The sequence below is a fragment of the Brienomyrus brachyistius genome, chromosome 9 (genome assembly GCF_023856365.1).
Source record: "Brienomyrus brachyistius isolate T26 chromosome 9, BBRACH_0.4, whole genome shotgun sequence".
Lineage (NCBI taxonomy): Eukaryota > Metazoa > Chordata > Actinopteri > Osteoglossiformes > Mormyridae > Brienomyrus > Brienomyrus brachyistius.
Genome location: NC_064541.1, coordinates 14,012,486 through 14,029,181, shown reverse-complemented (window position 1 = coordinate 14,029,181; position 16,696 = coordinate 14,012,486). Strand labels below are relative to the sequence as shown.

Genomic DNA, 16,696 nt, shown 5'->3' with positions numbered 1-16,696 from the left:
TTTCAGTCTCTGTCACCCTGTCTTGCTACTGTCTATCACTCTGTTCTCTAGGCTGGCCAGTGAATGCATCACCAGGGAGACACAACTGTCCTCCTTGAGATATGGATGTGGGGGGGTTAGGTTGGGCAGGAACGGCGTGGGACCGGCACTCTGGGGGATGGCGATTACAAGCTGGCGTCATCTGCCTCATCCACGGCGATTAGTGGCCAAGCCGAGGGGCTTGGGTGGGGGAGGAGCAGGTGGCACTGCCCCCATACATTTCCATCCTAAACAGGCTGCCAGAGCAAATTACGCAGGCAACACCACAGGCAGCGGTGGGAAGTGGGAGGGGGCGGGGCTCCGGGTGGGCACACCGCAATTAAATGTCATGTGACTGCAGGAAACACCTAGGTGTAGATTCCTCCCTCGAGTCTGCTGGAGACAAATTACACCTCGTGCACCTGCGAAAAGGGCATTACTGTATTAAAGGGAAAAAAAATAGCGGGGAGTTAATTGTTTTGCAAACCTGTGAACGGGTCCGTGAACCCCCTGTTCATTCCCCCTGAAATGTCAGCCACGAACTTCATTTATGCACCCGTGACTTTGAGGGACTCCGGTACATAAAGTACACTGACTCCCCTGAAAATACGGAAATGTAAATCTCATTCTTTTTTCACTGGATTTATTACAAAAAAATACACCCTGTCGAGAAGAACTGTATGCCCACACACATCACCACTTACGTTCATTTCAATGTATTTTTTTCCTCGTTTGCTCAGCTCTCGTTCCCTGTGAGTTTCAGTTGTGAAGGATGTGAAGCAGTGACTAAAACTTGCAAATACGCAGTCGCATCTCCAGGCAATTAATAACAACAAACAATTCAGCCCCCACAGCACGCTCATATTAGGACTACCTACTCCGTACGTCCATTTGTTTTCCAAATTTGGGCTACAAAATTAATTAAATTACAGATGCCTCCCCACCACCTGTACCCTTATCAACAAGACTTCCAATCCACGCCCACCACCACTTAAATATCCAGCACCGTACTATACGTACACAGCATCCGACCTCCTCGCCGGCGCTTTCTCCGTATACTGCAGCAGCATTAAGCGCACAATAAATCACATTGCATTACAGGAGCGTCGTTTTCGCCTCTCTGGCCCGCCTTCCCAGGGCCGCTCATTGGTCAACAGCCCTCCTTAGCCCGCCCCCTCAGACCATTTGTAGAGCCCGACTTCTTCCTTGGCGCAAGGGATTGGCGGAAGAAAGTTCTCCTGAAGCTGTCAATCACGGCTTTCTTACGCGTCGCTTTGGGGGTGCTTCTCCTTATGATGCATAGAGCGCAGAGCTGCTAAACGCGCTGAATACTGAAGGCAAAAGGGAGAATAAAAAAGGACAAAAACACACAACCGCACACACGCTTTTCCCACTTCTACACATAATACCAAATATTTGATATAGTTAGCGGTTTGCATAATTTTTTGTTAATTCGGAGTCTCATCTCCATGCGCCTTTGAACGTCTATCAGAGAAATTTGCATATATATTAATTCATTTTGGGAATATTTGCTTTTTCAAAAAAAAAAAAAAATACAAAATAAACAAACGGATCGTTGTGCTATTTGCCAGTTGTTTTGTCTTAGGAGAGCCGTCCGACTGTTTTTGACGAGGTGCATGAGAAGAAAACACCGTAAAGGAATAAGCATAATTGTGGGTTTTATTTTTATTTTTTTGTCCGCTTGTACTAAATTACATTTGACAGCTATTTAAACATCACCGTTGCGTGAATTACGCAGGTGACCGAAAAGGCTGCGTGTTGAACAGTCTAAAGGGGACAAAAAGGAGACTATAACTGTACTTAATACAGGAAAAAAACGCGTCGGACGAGATTAAAAGGGCAACATGAGCGGCGCCGTCTTGCAAAACGCGATCTTGGGGCTGTTTCTTGCAGCGCTCTGCAATGGTAAGTAGTTACATCGCAGTACTTTGATTTATGACCGCTTCTTTGACCACACGTCTGCATTTTTTTTCTGCCGTTTTCTGTGTTATACTGCTGGAGTTGAATACTAATGTCCTTCCTCCACCGTGCCGGGATTCTACCTGGCCGTGAATCATGCGTACTGCTGTCACGGCGCACTCCGTTTTGTTTTGGTTTGCGACACAGTGTGTGTCAGTGTGTGTGTACGAATGTGCGAGTATTTATAAGAAAAAAAAGTGGTACGCGATGGTCTTGTCATTTGCCTAAATATGAAATATATGTATTTCCCCCGCGATCCAGATTAAAGGACGCCGAAATACGCATCTCTAAGATTTAAAGCTAAAGTTCCCAGTGCGGCGGCAGTCCGGCGCGGTTCGCCCCGTATTGCGCATCCATTAATATGACATTATAAGTGAAGTCAGCACATTCCGTGGCGATCAGACCACGAACTGCCTGCGGATCATCGTGGACACGAACGACCAACGCCTTTTTAAACGTCCTGACACGTACGCTCTCCTCCCGCTCTACTCTTATTTATTTATTGATCTTTCTACGGGGTTTCGTCGGGGTTCTTTCGTTGCCTTCATTTCTGGGTTATGAATCTGTTCAGTACTGTATCTCCAGACGCCGAGTACTCTCTGTCCTCAGGGTCAAACTTAGAGCCAATGTCATCGCTGGGAGCCCGCACTAGGTCAACAGGATCAATGCTCGCGGTTCCGGCGATTTCATGTTTGCTGGATTATTTTTCCTCTATCCATGCTCTTTTAAATCTAAATTTAAGCATTTAAATTTCCGTGCTCGGATAAAATAATCACGTTGTTATACGTAAGAAGTAGCCGTCGGACGCGTTAATTCCCCTCATTATTAACTGCACGAAAGACAGATGCATCGTGAGTGGGAAGGTGCTTCACGGCGGACTAACGCGCACTGCAGACGGGAGATCATTTCCGCAGCGCTGTCGGATTGCCGTTATTTTTGTTGATGATGGCAAAAAGGCGACGAGAATAACCGCTAAACGGCATCAGCGATGTAAAGGGGACGACTGCGTGTCCTGCCGTACACCCACACGCACGTTTATCGCCGGGGGAGGCTCCACTGCTCCCGGTGCCTTTGCGCAGATGTCTTCGGTGCGCAGTAATGCAACAGCGTCAGTACACATGCGTGCCTGAATTAGCGTTACATTACCGAGTGGGAAATAAGGGTATAAAAATAATAGCTCATCGCTAAATAACTGTAATTGAATTGTCGTCGAGAAAGGCTGGCGGGTGAAGCGCCAGCGAACCGAGAGCCATCTGTCCAATAGTCCGAGGTGTACGAGCCGAGCGCATCTCCACAGAATTACGCAATATCTAACGGGCACTGGTGTACGCGTCTTATATAAACACAGCTGAAAGGGAAACAGACAGCCTGGGCAATGTGGGTATATTGGTTTTCAGGTGTTATCTGCAGATTTTGCCCGCTTCATATTTTAACGGCGTGATGGTTTTTAAGTGTTTTCAATTCACATGCTGTGTGTGTGAATGTCACCACTCCACCCCAACCAGAGGACCTCCACTGTGCAGCACCAATGCAGTGCCAGGCTTGCATTTCCTCTCTGATCTGGGGTGCCATGCAGTTACTGACGCACATGGCCGCCTCTTACACAAGCATGTGGAGGAAACAGTGGATAACTTCAGGACAGCCCTGTGCCATAAGTTATCATAATTAAACTTAACTTAAGAGTTACGTGGATGAGGAAAACTGGCGGAGAGGTTTGGAATAACCCTGTCTTTGTTCTTGTATTTTGTGACAGGTTCTAGTTTTTCATTGTGCCTGGATTTTGTAGTAGATTGCTGAGTCAACACAAGACAGGAATCGAATCTGTCTGCCATCATCTGCTGAGAGCTGGACATGCATTCGGTGTAAAAATAACTTTTGAAAGACAGTGAATTGCTGAGTTTCCCTGATTGGGTCACTACCACTGCAGCGATTTAATGCTCACTGGAACCGGTTTGCGGTATCAGCGTTACACTGTGTCGCAATTTCCAACCCCTATACTTCACCAGCTGGTTATTTCACCAAACTCCTTTGCCAAAGGCCGCAAGGATACCGCTCAGAGGTGCCGTTAAATCTTCGACATCAAGGATCACACGTCAGGACTCTAAAGCTCGCTTAATCCTCTTATGGATCCGACAGCTCAGACCCTCAGACCCCCGGAGCCGGGGGCTGGGCCGTCTGTGCTGATTCGCGTCAGTCCTACCCTGTAGAAATGTAACATAATTGTCTTTGGAAAAGCTTTTCATTTCTTCGCTCTGCAGCCTGTGCCGGGACGGTTAGCTACAAATTTCATTAACGACAAATATCACGGGCCTGATAAACCTTATTAGTTCCAGAGTGTCGTTCGTGATAATTGTGTCTGCCGGCTCCCCTCTTCGTAAAAAGGCAGCACACCTGGGCTTTGAGGCCCGTCATCAGAGAGTAGCGGGGATTTCGGGTGGGAAAAGTGGGCATAGGTGGGGGGGGGGGGAAGACGACGTGTCGCGCGGGCGTCTGCGAGCTGCCCGCTCGTCCGCCGTCCCAGCGGGTCTCCGGATCTGGCAGGGGCCAGAGGGGGTGGAGATGGTGCTCGCTGCCAGTGCTGGCACTCACCCCGCCGTTCTTAGGAGATGCTTCCTCCTTCATGAAACAGGCCGATGTGACGTTCCTCGGCTTCTCAGCGGCGCCCCCCGTTGGCCGTTCCCACTCTCACGTTTGCACATCTCCCGGAGCCCTGACTGCGATTCCGTCCGCGTGTGGCAGCACTGGGACCGGGCGCTACGCCAGCCACTGCGAGGAGGGCCGACCCGAGCTGGTCTCACGCGCGTAATCGGGTTGCGGGAAAATGCTTGGGCTTTGTGTCGCCGGGAAGGTTAAGTGGCGCGCAGGCGGGCGGTCGGGCAGGAGCGAGGCTGGCTTTCGCTCCAACAGAAGTGACACATCTGGCTGTCTGGCTCCGTGGTCCAAAAATGGCAGGCGGGGGAGGGAATCTGGGAGCATGGGCCTCGGCTGAATGGGCTCCCTCTACTGGTGGGCTTTAGTTCACCTGATAGGAATTGCCTGAAAATCCCATGTTCACTCATCGCTGTAACAAAGGCCCGAATGGCTCCTTCGGCTTAAGCCGGCCTTATGCAGGTCCCTTGAGGAGGGACCCCTTCACCCACTACATGCAGTAGTCATCGGCCCATTAATTAGCCTCTGTGCCCGCCCCTCCCACACGAGCAGCTAGCAGGATGCTACACCCTTGGGTAACCTCCGCTAACCCATCCCTCCCGCCCTCCCCGGCGCCTCATGGGGTCGGGGCCATGCCGTTGCTTCCACGAGGCTGTGGATTCGAGAGGCAGGTCAAAGGGTGCTGCTGGACAGGCCTTTTCTGCCGGGGATGGTGATCAGTGCTGCAGACTCTGGCACATAGTCCATAGGTTTCTGTGCTGAAAAAATGCAATTAGGGTCAACCTTAAATAATCATTATATCCCAGCTTGATTGCAATTATATCTGTGTTTATAATATATGGAGTTATGCACCATGCAAATGTGTTCAATCCAAGGTAGGTGGATTTACTACCTGTGTTTAATTAATGTAAAACTTCCCTCCAGTCCTGCAATTCCCACCCCAGATTCACTGCTGCCCAGAACATGAATACTTACATGAGAATTCTTCACCGTAATAATAATAATGGAAAAAAGTGATATTTTATTTAGTACAGAGAAGATCATTCAAGTGGCGTGCATATAGTAGTAGATGTAGAGCGTACACACACACAGGCACATACAGTCAAACAGACACACACAGTCAAACAGACACACACAGACATACAGACACACACAGGCACATACAGTCAAACAGGCACATACAGTCAAACAGACACACACAGTCAAACAGATACATACAGACATACAGACACATACAGTCAAACAGACACATACAGACATACAGACACATACAGTCATACAGACATACAGACACACACAGACACACACAGACATACAGACACATACAGGCACATACAGTCATACAGACACACACAGTCATACAGACACACACAGACATACAGACACACACAGACATACAGACACACACACACAGACATACAGACACACACAGACATACAGACACACACAGTCATACAAACACACACAGGCACATACAGTCAAACAGACACACACAGACATACAGACACACACAGACACACAGACATACAGACACACACAGACATACAGACACACACAGACATACAGACACACACAGTCATACAGACATACAGACACACACAGACATACAGACACACACAGTCATACAGACACACACAGACATACAGACACACACACACAGACATACAGACACACACAGTCATACAGACACACACAGACATACAGACACACACAGTCATACAGACATACAGACACACACAGTCATACAGACATACACAGTCATACAGACACACACAGACATACAGACACACACAGTCATACAGACACACACAGACATACAGACACAGACATACAGACACACACAGACATACAGACACACACAGTCATACAGACACACACAGTCATACAGACACAGACATACAGACACACACAGACATACAGACACAGACAGACATACAGACACACACAGGCACATACAGTCATACAGACATACAGACACAGACATACAGACACACACAGACATACAGACACAGACATACAGACACACACAGACATACAGACACACACAGACATACAGACACAGACATACAGACACACACAGACAAACAGACACACACAGACATACAGACACAGACATACAGACACACACAGACATACAGACACAGACAGACATACAGACACAGACATATAGACACACACAGACATACAGACACACACAGACATACAGACACAGACATACAGACACACACAGACATACAGACACAGACATACAGACACACACAGACATACAGACACACACAGACATACAGACACAGACATACAGACACAGACATACAGACACAGACATACAGACACACACAGACATACAGACACACACAGACATACAGACACACACAGGCACATACAGTCATACAGACACACACAGACATACAGACACACACAGACATACAGACACATACAGACATACAGACACACACAGACATACAGACACAGATATACAGACACACACAGTCATACAGACACACACAGACATACAGACACACACAGACATGTGGGGGGGACACACACACATGGGCAATTACTGGGGTTACCAGCAGGGTGAATTTAAAAGACCCCCGCCCCCCAACAGCTTGCATGAGCAGCAAATCAATGCGATAGACACACAGAAGCGGGGGTGCGGGTGATTATAGGTTTACACGAAAGCCTGGGCCACGAATAACCTTCATTGATCCCTTATCAGTGTGGGGAGATGGCAGTGGGTCTGCGACAAAACCGGAGCCCAGGAAAGAAATGCACTGCTTTGGCTCCCCTGGATAATTTAGCAGTTGGGTGATCTGAAGAGTGATTGTTTTTTTCGTCTGTGCGGGGATGTTAGTGCCGTGAGGAGTCCGACTCAGATTACTGCCCCTGCTTTGCCCTGGGGGCCCCTGCGGGAGCGGGGGTGGGGGGGTGGGGGTCCCTGCACACCCTCTGTCCTCATTAGCGAAGACAAGCCTCTCGCCAGCGAATCGATGGAGGCGCCCTGGACGGCAGGGCGAGTCTCGCCATGTGATGGGGTCGCTGTGCGTGTGTGTGGACACGCTGAATCAAATCCCCCCCCGACGCAGTACATGGAGGTACATGGAGCTGCCTGCAACCTCACAGTGCCCCAGTTTACCACCTTACCACCGTGCTGTTTAGTGTTTAATTAATGTAGTGCGATAGACCCATAATTATGATCAAAATCATACCAAGGGGGCTGTAGGGCTCCCAGTTCTCTGTGTTATTATTCTAATAACTGGTAGCTAAATATTGACGGGACATTCCTGTTTTTTCCGATCCGCGGTACCGTAAAAACTGTGCTATTAGCGGCCTGGCAGAGGATGGGGGCTTCCGAGGAGGACACAGAAGGAAGGATGAAGATGAAGCCCAACATACGGCACGGGACATGCTGCCAGAATTTGGGCCGGCATGGAATTCTGCCGTCTCTGGCCCAGGCAGGTGGACAGACTGGTAACTGACCTGAGGAGTGGCGGGCAGGGTGTGGGAGGCACTGACTGGCTAGTGACGGGGGACTGAGGTCTTACAGCCCACCCGCCACCTCATTTGGCCACATCTGATGCCACACCGTGCCACGTTAGCCCCTTTCTCTGCCCGCCAGGAAAGGCGTTTAATGAGTTCTGTCAGCGCAGTTGGCATCCGATCCGCTTACGTCTTGCAGCTTGAGCAAGACGAGACCTTTGGCAAGCGTCGGAAAAAGGCAAATTAATATTTTCTGATGGGTTTGGCTAAATGTTGTATAAATGAATATGAATATGATTGTATAGATATTGCGCAAATGAATCATTCAGAGTGGAATTTGTCCATTAAATTTCCTGTTGCGTCACAAGGATAATAACGGAGATTAACCTATGCAGCGCTTCCTGTGCAAATGCACCCCCGACCTTCATTTCTGCCATTTGGTAAACTGCAAGCACCTGACGGGCCTGTAGGGGGTGCTAGTGCAGCAGCCTGCCGTAATACCCTGGCTGACTAAATCTTTCCTCTCCTAGAGTGGGGATGTTACTCTCAGACGGGGGTCACAATCTGTGGTCCACGCAGTTGGACTGCTTCCGGCTGCAGCTTGGCTATTAATAATTGTTTGAGATATATCAGTCACTGATTTTAAAGAGTCAGCCTCGTACCCCCCCCCCCCCCCCCCCCCCAGTCGGTTGATGGTTTAAATTTTGGTGTTCTCTAGACAGATTATCTACTGACTACTACCAAGACTTAGTATTAATTATGGTCAAATTACTGATTTTGTTTGTAACCGACCACGGGTGGTGTGAAGCAGCAGCACCCTCCACGAGAGAGATTATGCTCATGCAGACGGCCGCCTTTGCAGGATTCTCTGACACTTTCATCCAAAGAGCTGCATTGTAATGTAATTCTCCCTCTTACATTTTTCTATTTGTCGCAGGTATCCTCTCCTGGGAGTCACCTGTCGGTCTTTTTGTTAAAATATCACATTTCCCAGCCTCTACTCGATACCCATGACCGAACTGATTAAGTAGCAGGGTCTGTACCCTGATGGCTGCGAGATCGAGCCCAAAAGGGTCATGCTGCAGTTACCTTCGAGCAAGTTTTAGCTGAATTGCTAATAAAATTTTATTACCTAAAAAAGGAAAGTGTATTTGCGTTGTTATTGTTTTCTTTCGTCCTCCCGGCATTTTCATACGTGCGACTGAGAGACGTGGACGGCAGGTAGCGTGTGAGCACCGGTCTGGTAAGTTCTGCCAGGGAAGGCCAGGAGGACCGTGGCCCGGGAAAACAGATCGATAAATATTTCAGCAGTTGATCCATTTGCGCAGTCCTCCTGGGAGGAGGGGGGGGGGCCTTTCCGATGGAGGACCATTTTGGGGGTCGGAAAACAGACTGAGAAGGAGCCACCTCCCTTCCTCACCCTGATGTTGTAAATTTCTCAGCTTGCATTATGAGACGAGGTGGGGAGTGGGGGTGTTGGGTAGGGGTGGCTGACAAATGACTACGGTGTGAGAGACTTGTCAAAGCACATGGGGGGAGGGGGGTGGAGCCTGCCATGGCCTCTCGCCGATTAATGACCCTCGTTTCCATGTTAGTGGGGGGGGGGGGGGGGGGGGGGGGGGTCTTATCGGTTTTCCAGGCAATTAACAGACAAGTGGGTCTGAGCATGCTGTGTGTACATTATTGTTTAAAATCTGTACAAGGAATACAAGGTTGGGGGCTGGGGGTGGGGTAGATGATAGATGTCGGGGGGGGGGGGGGGGCTGTGCATCCGGGAACAGCGCTAACCTGTTGGCAGACAGGGCAGACAGCTGATGGCAAAGCAGGGGGGTGGGGGGGGGTACAGTAGCCCCGGGGTCAGCGCTAACCCGGAACCCCCGGGGTCCGTACAGCAGCTGAGGCGTTGCTAACATGGTGGGGGTCACGACATCGCCACTTAATAAGCCGTTAGCGTCCACGTGACTCCCCCTTGCAGCAAAAGCTCGCGGCTGCGAGGTATTATGGGGAACTCCGCACCGGTAGCGGGACACGGTTAGGCCCTTCAGCGTGGTCTAATGCCATATGGTAGGTAATCTGTTAGTGCAGCGTTATGCCGTGTTTTCCCACGCTAATGAACACGCTTGGGACCCCTAAGTTAGTTTGGCAGTCGGGACACGCGGCGGCCTTTCTGACTAGCCTCACTAGCTGTATTTGAGAAGGTCACTCGTTAAGGGATGCTGTGATGGCTCATCGGTGAATAAGGGGAGTGCCCAGTGCAGTGTGGGAAGTTGGAGTGACATCGCAGCGCTGTGATTGGCTGCAGCGTCCAGTGGACGACATAACACCGGTGTGCGTCCCTGTGCGTTGGGCGATGTACACATTAGGCAGCTGGGGTTCTGCCCTAATTCCAGTCCACCAGGGGCCTTGTTATAGTTGCTGTGAACCTGAGTTACTGCACTCAAATGTCCAGCTTATTAAAAGTCGTGGGAAGCCGAGCATCTAAATACGGATCCCTGGACCACTTTCATTCCCGCTACTGTGATGACAGCCATAAGCTGCTATCACTTGATTCACTAATGGCGTTCCTTGGTCTATTAAACCTTCCATTTTTCTGTAACAATGATTCAAGCACCCACCCCCATCTGAGACTGGAACTGTCGTGGCCATCTAAGAACTGTCATTGTAAAAACCTGCTCGGTTTTTTGAGTTTGCCAGTGTTTGCAGCTGACTAGAAAGACACATTCCCGTCTTGATGTTTCTGTTAACATTTATGGCTGTTAGCAGTGATGAGGACAGCATCACGGGAACATTAGAGTCGTCCGCGGATGCGAAGTTCAAATCGGCATTTAGCCAACAGCTCAGCCAAGCTTACTCAGTTAAGTTTCTGCTCAGGACAAAAAGCGCTACATTGGTTGCCCTGCACCGTGGTTTGCAAACTGTTAATCATTACCCATGTTTAAGGGTGTGACCCCCTCCCGCTGCCTGGGCGGCCTTCGATCTTCCATGGGGGGAGGCGTGTGTATCACCTCCGGACTCTCCCGCAGGTCTCATCCCGCGCTCATGCCTGTTGTGTTTCACGCATGCTGCTCTCCGCCAGAAATTAGGACCATCTGTCAGGCAGGCTGTGTGGGAGCCCTGGTATTACCAGAATGGGGTCCCCCCCGAGAAATGACCTGAGTGCAGATTGGAGGGTCGCGACTAGAACCAGTCTATAGTGCCCTTCACGTCAAGGCTTGTTGGGTTTGCATGAATATTAATGAGGTAATTATGAATATTACACGCTGCTGTTGATGTGGGTAGGGTACAGAGTTGGGATTTTCTCTGCAGGAGTAGGGGGGGTCAGTAGCCTATCCTTTGGTCTCAGTCAACAAAATCCCAAGTCACCCCCAATGTCAGTTGCAACATGTAAGCAGATGAAGCTCAGCATCAGGCCTGGCCTCCCGTTGAACATCTCGCCGTCTCTGGCCAACTATTCGGCTTACCGTGTGCCCTGGGCCCAGAAATCTGCTCTGTGCTGCCTGGACAAATTTATACCCTTTCTTGGTCTTATGTATCACCCTTATAAAGTAGAAAAACTTCTTGTCTGGATCAGAACTGGCAACTGGTGAGAGCGCTGGCTCCCTAGCGTCTGTGGGAGAGCTTGGCCGAGGCGGAAGGAGGTCCTGTAAAGGACATGGACTGCGAGAGGACACACCCGAAACTGGCTGGGGAGCAGACGAGTCTCGATTGACATCAGACAAACAGCTGCGCTTTAAATATTAATGCTTACTGAGGAAAAAGTTACGAGAGGTTTTGAAATGAAGTCTGATATAAATTTGTTGCCGGGCACATCCCCCCCCTCTTTCTTTTTCTGTCTCCAGTTTTGGTTGGGTGTGTTTTCTTTGTTCGTGTTTTAGCTGTTCCCTTCTGTTTTAGCTCTGTGTGTTTTGCCTGTACGTGTTTTAGCTGTTTGTGTTGTAGGTGTGTCTTGTTGCCTGTTTTCGGTTTGAATGTTTACTTGTATTTTAGGTCTCTGTATTTTGTCTGTTCTTGTTTTGACTGTTCACTCGTACCTTAGCTCTGTGTTCTTGTTTTGGCAGTTTTTTGGTCTACGTATATTTTCTGGTCTTATTTTAGCTGTTTGCTTGTGTTTTATCTCCGTATTTTGTCTGTTTTAGTTTGCTTCTGTTTTTGCTCTGTGTATTTTGTGTGTTTTTGTACTGACTGTTTGCTTCTGTTTTAGCTCGGTGAGTTTTGTCTGTTCTTGTTTTGACAGTTCACTTGTGTTTTTGCTCTCTTTCTTGTCTAGTCTTGTTTTAACAGTTCACTTGTGTTTTATCTGTGTATTTTGTCTGTTTTTAGTTTGACTGTTTCTGTTTTAGCTCTGTGTATTTCGTGTGTTCTTGTACTGACTGTGTTTCAGCCCAGTGTGTCTTCTCCGTTTTTGTTCTGGCCATTAATTTGTTTTTGTTTTAGCTTGGTGTGTTTGCTCTGCCTCTGTTGTAGTAGCGAGTGTGTCTCTGCTGCCTACCGTGTAGCTGTGTGGGTTTTGACTCTATATCCTGGCCTCTCATGTTACGGCTTCTCGGATTCTGGCATCCAGGCGCGTTGTGGTGAGGAGAATCCCAGGCTCGCCGGCATTTCACAGTTTGTTGGGTAAGCTGGGTGTCATATCTGTGGTTTCCCGAGGCAGTGGGCGGGAGGTGTGAAGACAAGCTCTCCCACCATGTTGACCAGTTTGCCATTGCGGGGTGGATGGATTCATCTCTGTTAAAATTATTTTTTAAGGCCCCTCCCAACCCCCTTGGCCCGCAATGCTCAGCCTTGTTGCATGCCGGACTGCAGTTTCCGTTGCGACAGTTACATGCTTCATTGGAGCAGTGGAAGTATCCCCCGTTCCCTATCTGATTATTTTTTATTGCGGTCGTTTTTCATCTTTCGCTGCCTCGCCCTGTCTCTCCTCGATCTCTTTACGCGGTGTGAAGACACCCCCCTTGTAGTGCTTCACTTTTTCATTCCTCTCTCGGACCTGCAGAGGGAGGGGTCAGGATGCGGGCAGGATGGAACACCTAGTGTGAGAGAGAGGGGAGAGAAGGTCAAATCAGGGACAGCAGAGATGCACAGCTGGAGGGGGAGAGGAACGACTTTGCGGGAGATGCCGAGGCAGCGGATTCCGGGCAGCTGCAGAGGGCTGCCTCCGCATCCTCCGGAGCCGGGACTGCGGGTGTGCAGGCGGATCAGGTGTTCACACTCAGTCTCTGGGAAGTTAGCGATCGCATTCTGATTGGCTGGGAGCTGAAAGACGCGATGCTGAAGGACGGGTGAGCACAGAGCGATGGGCTGGCGCTGTCCTCGGAGGGGGAGGTGAGAAAGACGGATATAAACAAGTCTGTGAATTGAGGGCATAAATATATCTAAAGATCGGCTTGTTTTCCTCCTTCCTCTCAACTCACTTGATCTTTCCGGGCTAAATGGGGGAAAAGAAATTGAATTAAAAACTGCTTTTGATATCTCTACAGCAGTGATAAATAAAATTGTCGGAATCTGTCAGCAGCACCGCCATCTCCCCCCCCCCCCTTCCACATCCTGCTCCCTCTCCCGTCCAGATTGGAATCTTGAAGCCCCATTTACTTTTCCTTCCACTCTTCTGTGAGCACTGTCAGGTAGTCTGAACACGTAACCCACCCCCCGTCTTGTTCCCCCATTTCCATCTCCCCCGTAGCCTCCATCTTCGTCCCCACAATGCCTGCCTTCGGGCCTGGGGAGAATTACCCAAAATTACCTGTCATGCTGGCCACGACGTGTAAATAAGGTGCAGGACGTGCCGCTTTTCCATTCCCCTGTTCTCCTCCCTCCGTCCTCCCCCTTTTTCCATCCAGTGCCCCCCCACCCTCCCTTTCCCCGATCTAACAGGAAGTTTCCTCCAGTAAATGAGCCGGGTCGCAGTGCTGGCTGGAGATGTTTCAGGCAGAGGGGCAGGTCATTGACTACCTGTCATTTAGCACAGCAGTTTAAGGGAATTGGGAATTACAGAAGGTGGGGCGGCTCTTCTTGGGGAGTAGAAGGGAGTCAGCCTGCTTTTTTTTTGGGGGGGGGGATTCTTCACTTCTGAATAAAGTTTTTCTTTTGCTGTCATCCATTGGCTTGCATGACAAGGGGTAGGGTGAAAAAAAAGGGCCATAAAGTAAGAATGTGTTGCCCCGGTGAAGCGATACCCCATTCTAGGCTGAAGGAGACATGTTATACAGGGGGGGTTGGGTTATTTCTGGGCTTTTTAACGGAGCCTTTGGGGCCAAACACTATATATTTCTCTATTCAAGGACTGCTGCGTAATAGCTGACCTACATACCTCTTCAAAGACCCACCATCTTCTCTCCCTGTCTGCAGACTAATTTAAGCACAGAGAGAAAGAATGAACCATAAACAGCAAACAAGCGAGCGGCACAGTGTGGGGGGGGCTCTAGCCCTGGAGCTAAGTTTCGTCAACCCCCCCCGGCCCAGTCACATAGCGCCTGTGGCTTTGGGTGTGTCCCTGGCCATGCATGTAGCACCCCCTGCTGAGTAGGGAGAGGGTTTTGTAGGCTGAGCTGGGGTCCCAGGTTCTTAATGCGACAGAGATGTTAAGTGGGGCTATGATATTTTTTGAAATGGGGAGTGACGGGGGAGGGAGCAGTCTGGGGCCCAGTCAGCTTTCAGCTGGGGCCCCGCCCATGTATATGTCCCTTCCTGCATTGGGAACCAATGTGTGGTTCTCTAGGCGAATCTCTCAGGAACCACGATCCGGCTTCTGTTGCATTAGTGGGCTGGTGGTGGCCAACATCCCTGCCAAACCAGGTATTTGCTCTGTGGAGGTGGTTCGAGGCCCGCAAAGCACCTCGCGGGAAGGTCGGGGCCCTGGAATTTGCTCGTTGGGGCGTTCGGATCGTGAGACGGTTGACCGGGGCTTCGGAGACCACCGGACTCCACAAGTCCATCTCTTTATCCCTCCTTATCGCTGGGTTGTAGCTCTCGATTCCTAAGGGGCCAGTTCAGTCCCTTCGTTATTTCAACAGTAGACACCAGTCAGAATCATGCTCAATTGGGCCCATAGCGTAGCACAGCAAAGGAAGTAAGGTTTTTTTTTTTTTGCTCAAGTTCTATAATGACAACGACGAGCCAGCTGTGTCCAAGCAGCTGGGCCCAGGCCAGGCCAAGCTTTTATTAGACTCTGTCGACAAATCTAAACTCCGGACCGGTTCCTTTATTGATCTTTTGCATTTCCCTCTGTGGAGGAGAAGCTTTTTAGCCTTAACAGTAAGCAGATAATGTTACGCCGGTGGGACAGTGGATTGCATTATCCGGGAAGTATTCTGTATCTGTAATCCGGCGGAAATTAAAGCAAACAGTTGGGGGGGGGGCATCTGGATTGCGGTTCCGGGTGAATGCCAATCGTCTTAGCTGCCAGGCAGGAGCTCGATCCAGTGACTACCCAGGGGCAGCTTGTAAAAAGGGGGTGTCCTTATTTTCCCCGATATCCATCTGTCCTGAACTACGCTGCACATTTCTGTGGTGGCCTTATCTCAGGAAACATGCCCCCCACCCCCCACCTCTCGGACATGTGACAGCGAGCCTCTTTGGCCCGGAGGTGTTTGCGGGCCCTGATTGTCTTGGTGACCTATGTCACACCCCACTGTCTGAGCCTACGGTGCTGCGTTCGTGGTCTTCCCGTCCACCTTGCAGGCCAGTGAAAGTGCAGTATCACCCCCAGGGGGGGGGGGGGGCGGGGGGGGGCGTGCCACTATGTTTATTATAGAACGCAGTGAGTGGGACGGAGAGAGGAAGACAGACGGGGGTGCAGAGGGAGCCAGGACAAGGAGGGGAAAAAAAGAGAGAGTGGTGTGGAGTCGCCCTTGACTCGTGAATTATAACTGGGCTGTATTGATTGTGCAGGGGAGGAAAGGAAGGGGAGGTGAGGGAGACTGAGGGTGGAAGAGGAGGATCGCTAACATTCTGATGTTCAACACGATGAGTCACAATCATTAGCCCCAGCCAATGGGATGTTGGGAAAGGACGTACGGAGTCATATCTCTCGACAGTGTCGACGCGCATTGATTTAGGAGGAAACCTGCAATGAACAGATGTGCTGCGCCAAGAATGGTCTGACCCACCAAGGACCTTGGGTGTCTTCAAGACCGAATGGAGTGGAGCAGGATTACGGAGAGAAGGATCTCGAGGAGGACCATCGCAGGGAACAGGCTTCCAAAGGCTCAGAAAGTCTCGTTTTTTCTCACTCCCGGCAATATGAGTAAGCCGACTTCGTGTCGCTGCGTAATTATCAGTTTTAAGCTAGTTTTTGAGTCTGATTAGATTTATAACTGACCGGTAAGGTTTTTTTGGTTGTGTATTCTGAAAATAGTGGATGTTTCCACAGTCCTGGTGCTCTGATATAATCAGCATACATCTCCTCATACACGAGGCCGCGCGGCTGACTGAACTTATCGCCAGTTACGAGGTCTGGCTCTCAGGATGAGGCGTGAGGTGGGTTCCAGGCATGATAAGCCGAATGCGGAGAACGTGACTCATGGAATATTAAACGCCGGAGCAGATTGGGCCGCCTTGAAGAACGAGATGA

General features: G+C 49.9%; 1 protein-coding gene across 1 annotated transcript in view; it reads left to right on the top strand.

Moving 5' to 3' along the window:
- Positions 1-1,283: 1,283 nt before the first annotated feature.
- iglon5 (IgLON family member 5) overlaps positions 1,284-16,696 on the top strand; it is a 50,780-nt gene continuing 35,367 nt past the window's right edge. Inside the window, 1 exon segment of the mRNA XM_049026526.1 lies at positions 1,284-1,944. Coding sequence (XP_048882483.1) covers positions 1,884-1,944 — 61 coding nt within the window. The 5' untranslated portion in view covers positions 1,284-1,883.